Source organism: Penaeus chinensis, chromosome 40 (assembly GCF_019202785.1).
Source record: "Penaeus chinensis breed Huanghai No. 1 chromosome 40, ASM1920278v2, whole genome shotgun sequence".
In the NCBI taxonomy this organism is placed as follows: Eukaryota; Metazoa; Arthropoda; class Malacostraca; order Decapoda; family Penaeidae; genus Penaeus; species Penaeus chinensis.
In genome coordinates, this window is record NC_061858.1 from 22,618,836 (window position 1) to 22,623,835 (window position 5,000).

General features: G+C 47.9%; 1 protein-coding gene across 1 annotated transcript in view; it reads left to right on the forward strand.

Moving 5' to 3' along the window:
• The first annotated feature begins 3,124 nt into the window (after nucleotides 1-3,124).
• Nucleotides 3,125-5,000, forward strand: part of LOC125047156 (serine/arginine repetitive matrix protein 1-like) — a 4,079-nt gene continuing 2,203 nt past the window's right edge. Inside the window, exons 1-3 of the mRNA XM_047645273.1 lie at nucleotides 3,125-3,232; nucleotides 3,802-3,920; nucleotides 4,107-5,000. The exon at nucleotides 4,107-5,000 is cut by the window's right edge and continues 56 nt beyond it. Of these exons, the coding sequence (XP_047501229.1) occupies nucleotides 3,125-3,232; nucleotides 3,802-3,920; nucleotides 4,107-5,000 (1,121 nt within the window). The remainder of the gene's footprint in view (nucleotides 3,233-3,801; nucleotides 3,921-4,106) is intronic.

Sequence of the window (5,000 nt, forward strand, 5' to 3'; positions counted from 1 at the left end):
TTAATGACCTCCCTTGACACGACCTTCCCATCAACCTCAACTGTATCCACAAGAAACTCAAGGTTCAGTCCGTATTTCCTCAAGCGGGGAGTCGTCCTCGGCTCACCAGCATCGAAAGCCCGCGAGCATCCTCTCACGCCCGCGAGACAACCAGTGACTGTCAAGTCAAGTGCCCGGTTCCCACGGTCCGGCGCCCGTCACGCTCTCAGTTTTTCGCCTCTTTATTTATTTCTTGTTACGCTCCTCGATGGCAGCCATTTCATGGCTCTTCAGGGGCTGATGAATGGGTAAAACATTTTGAAAATTCGGTGGTTAACGCATATTTTCCAGAAGAAAAAAAAAAAAAAATATGGAGATGGCGAGGACTCGAATCCCCAGCCGCCTTCGTGAGAGACAGGGCGACAGAGTTAGCAGTCGCGTAAGGGAAATGCTAAGTATTCTGATCGGGGGTGAAAGACTCGCGAAAAATGTGTCTGATAACATTTCAGTCGAGGTGAATATAAAGCAAGAGTTTGGAAGAGGAAAAGTAAGGGTATGCCGCATGCTCCTACTTCTAACATGTTGAACCCTGCTGAGGGCGCAGGCCTTGGTCGAGTTTGAAGTCATGAGCTTGTCAAGAAGTAATCAGTCCCCCTGCCTGGAGTGAAGGCAGAAGCAGAGGGTCGTTACAGCCATCACACGGCATTTATGAAGGTACGGACAATGCCTCAATGCTCTAGGCAGAGGCCGTGTGCCCCAGAGGGCAGGGCACGTGACTGTTCACACTGATTCCAACTACTGACAGTCTACAGCACAGCATACCCCATAACATCTATCTCCTGACCAGTGTGCTGCTGAGGATTCTTGCTCAGGGTAAAAGAATCATCATAGACTAGGTCCTTGCTGATAAACTAGCTGAGATTTGCAGGGGTATGCCCTTAAACCCCATAGCAGGGATCCATAATACACCATCACCATCGGCATTACAGGGCAGGCCGCTGTCCTGCAATTACACTGAGAGGAAGCGAGAACCTCCCCTTTCTGCAGCAATTACTAGAGGTGCCGCAGTCATTCTTCACAGTATCTGACTAGGCTACCACTGTGCATGTGAGGCTATTGATCCACTGACCATGCTAACAGGTGTTGCAAGACGGTGGCTAGCCGGATTCCACCCTTAGAGGTGCGAGAACACACGATTTCCGAGACAGGGACCAGCCGCCACAGCCTCCGGGCTGGTGAGAAGATCATGCCTTTTGCTTACACCGAGGAGGCTGGAGCGCCTGCTGGCAATCCGGCCACCACGAAAAGCATTCGGGAATGGCGAATCAGTTGCGACAGCTCTAAACAGCTGAAACAGGCCAGGCCACATATATCAGGCTCGGGCGAAACTAGCCTTTGCAAAGCTCATCGGAATGAACTGCACTACTAACACCTGCTAACCAGAAAATTATGAACCATATATGGAGAACTCTTCGACCTCAAAGTAACTATTTCTCCTTACTAATTCTATTCTTACAGCTGTTACTGATAAAACAAAAACACCAAATTGTTCCCATCAGCGCACACAGACACCATTCCTCCAGGCGCCTAATCCGCGCCGCCAACCGCCCCAAACAAAGTCACTCATCCCCTGAGCCACACTCGCGGCATCAGAATAACTGTTTTCTGGCGACTGCGGCACGCGGCATGATAGCAGTGCTTTACATAACGCGTGTGGAAGGAAGCTCCGGTTACGGCTGGCTCGGCGTCGCCAGTGACGGGGGTCGCCCAGGTGCATCCGAGCTTGAAAGGACTTGACAACTTTCACGCTCTTGTTCAGGAGTTCCACTCTCGCTGACTCGCTTGCTAGTGAAAGGTGCAAGGTTAGTTAGCGATGACACAGAATCAGCGACAAGCAAATAATTTCACTGTACTGAATGGTCTTATAGTATACTTCTAGCTCTACAGGGTCTCTAGGTCAGATAGGCCTATGGATGCAGAAAAACCCTTTTGCGCAACGCAGGGCTATCAAAATAAGGTAACAGTTCAGAAATCCCAGGAAGAGTGTTTCATCAATATGCCATTTGCTAATGTTAACAACTTAGTGAGTGTTCTGGCTGTGCCTAACCTCACCGTCTAACCGCGAAAATCAAGAACAAGTAAAGCGAAAAACCTTGGCAGGGCCTTTCATGCCTTCCAGTCATCCTCGACAACTTGAAAACTGGGAAAGTGAAAGTCATGTTTTCCTTAAGCATAACAAAAAGTAAATATTTCCGGAAAGAATTTCCCGAAGTGACATTGACAAAGATACAGCACACGTATGCACATACACGCATCCGAGCTTGGAAGGACTTAACACTCATGCCTGCGAACAAACAAACAAGCAAATGATGCAAGACGTACGCGCGCCGGTGCTCTCCGTGATGTCCAGGATGATGATAGCCTGACCAGACGTGACGTCGCATACTGCAAAGAAAAGAAAGGAATTAATGAGCAACAAATAAAACCTTTTAAATTAAGTACAGTTCTAAGAATGTTCTAGCTTGAAGAAATGAAATAAAATCAAGGCAATTCAAGAAATGGACGCTAAACACTTAGCACAATCCTCGCTCCATCTATCAAACATCAAATATATACATATATACATATATATATATATATACATATATATATATTTCAGTATTTTATGCAAATACACACTCGAAGGTGGTAATATCACACCTGCCACATAACGGCCGTGGAAAAATATGTATACATACGATCCCTCGTGTTGTATCAAGTTAATTAGTGTTCGAAGTTCCCTTTCCACACGATTATTTATTTGTTATCATAATTACTTAGTTCCGCCACATTTTACGCATAAACAAATTAATACAGACTTCTAACATCACGTTGCCATTCGTTCCCCACAACAGAAGGGCGCACTCTGGCCCTGCCTCTTTACGCGTGACGGCAGCCGATGGCCGCATCTCGTACACACGCACACAATCATCCACGCCAAAGCCGTATACACATTTCAAGAACAGCCTAGCGTTCGCGGCTAAAACGGAGGATGAAGATAATGACGCATTTGCGGTCAGGATGGCCGCCGGAGGCGCCAAAATGATCAGTGATCGCCCGCGCTGTCACTAGTTTAGCAGTTTCATCCCCTGAAACATCAGTCAGTATGATTATTACGACACTAGATCGACAGTGCGGCCACAATAACGTTATATCAAAGATCTCGGTACAATTGGAGAACCTTCACTCCGAGAGAGTGAATTTCATACTGAAGGTTAGCCGATGATGTAGAATGTTGGGTTGGATCGGTCAATGGAATTTTTAGTTGAAGTGTTTCCAGAGTACTATTGTTTTTTTTTTTTTCGATATTCTACAGTTTCGTTGGTATTTAAAAAAAAAAAAAAAAAAAACTGCTTCAATCTGGTATATTGGCTAAGAGTAAAGTAAAATATCGTAACCTCATCTTATTTTGTTAAACACATCATATTTGATGGATGTGTATCAAATTTGGCTAAATGACGAATTTATCTAGTTATAAGATTAGTATCAGCATCAGCATTATATATACTTAAGACTCTCACTAAGAGTATGGTACAAAAATATACAAAAACTATAACAGCTTATAAAAGAACACTGTATTTCTCTCACCCTCGGTCATCCTGTAAAACTTTCCAGCCATCACAAACTGGCAATAATAATTTCAAGTATACTCTAGATTACCTGACCTCTTTCTCTAGTCTTAATCAGCAATCTGAGACAAGTCATGATAAAACACACTGAAAAGAATTTAGAACAGAGGATATTCACAAAAACAACGGGTTAAACGCCTCTCGTTAAATCAAGACAAAAACGCTTTGCCAAAAACGACAAGAGCGTGCGGGAGCTACGGTGGCCATCGCCGACAGCGTCGTTTTGTCACTGTCAGGTGTGGATGACGGTAAAAAGAATGATCTCCGAAGAATGTATTGCAATGATATCAACGGCATGATGTTCATTTTCAGGGCATTTCATCTGTGCTGGATTAAATCTTGTAATCATATTCATCTTAGTAAATAAGATCAGTTCAATATGTCATAAAATCGTGGAAACGATAATAACATACGTTTTATTTCCTTTGCAAATCGTAACGTTAAAACACGCTAAATTAGGGCCTCCGTGCAAAGTTCACAGATCTCAGCAAATAAAGACGTCGCGACGCCAAAAGGGCGGCGACGCCAAAAGGGCCGCGAAGCCAAAAGAGCCACGACGCCAAAAGGGCCGCGACGCCAAAAGGGCCGCGAAGCCAAAAGGGCCACGACGCCAAAAGGGCGGCGACGCCAAAAGAGCAACGACGCCAAAAGGGCGGCGACGCCAAAAGGGCCGCGACTCCAAAAGGGCGGCAACGCCAAAAGGGCCCCGACGCCAAAAGGGTGGCGACGCCAAAAGGGCCGCGAAGCCAAAAGGGCGGCGACGCCAAAAGGGCGGCGACGCCAAAAGGGCCGCGACGCCAAAAGGGCCGCGACGCCAAAAGAGCCACGACGCCAAAAGAGCCACGACGCCAAAAGGGCCACGACGCCAAAAGGGCGGCGACGCCAAAAGAGCCACGACGCCAAAAGGGCCACGACGCCAAAAGGGCGGCGACGCCAAAAGAGCCACGACGCCAAAAGGGCCACAACGCCAAAAGGGCGGCGAAGCCAAAAGGGCCGCGACGCCAAAAGGGCGGCGACGCCAAAAGAGCCACGACGCCAAAAGGGCCACGACGCCAAAAGGGCGGCGACACCAAAAGAGCCACGACGCCAAAAGGGCCACGACGCCAAAAGGGCGGCGACGCCAAAAGAGTCACGACGCCAAAAGGGCCACGACGCCAAAAGGGCCGCGAAGCCAAAAGGGCCGCGACGCCAAAAGGGCCACGACGCCAAAAGGGCCAGGACGCCAAAAGGGCCACGACGCCAAAAGGGCGGCGACGCCAAAAGGGCCACGACGCCAAAAGAGCCACGACGCCAAAAGGGCCACGACGCCAAAAGGGCGGCGACGCCAAAAGAGCCACGACGCCAAAAGGGCCA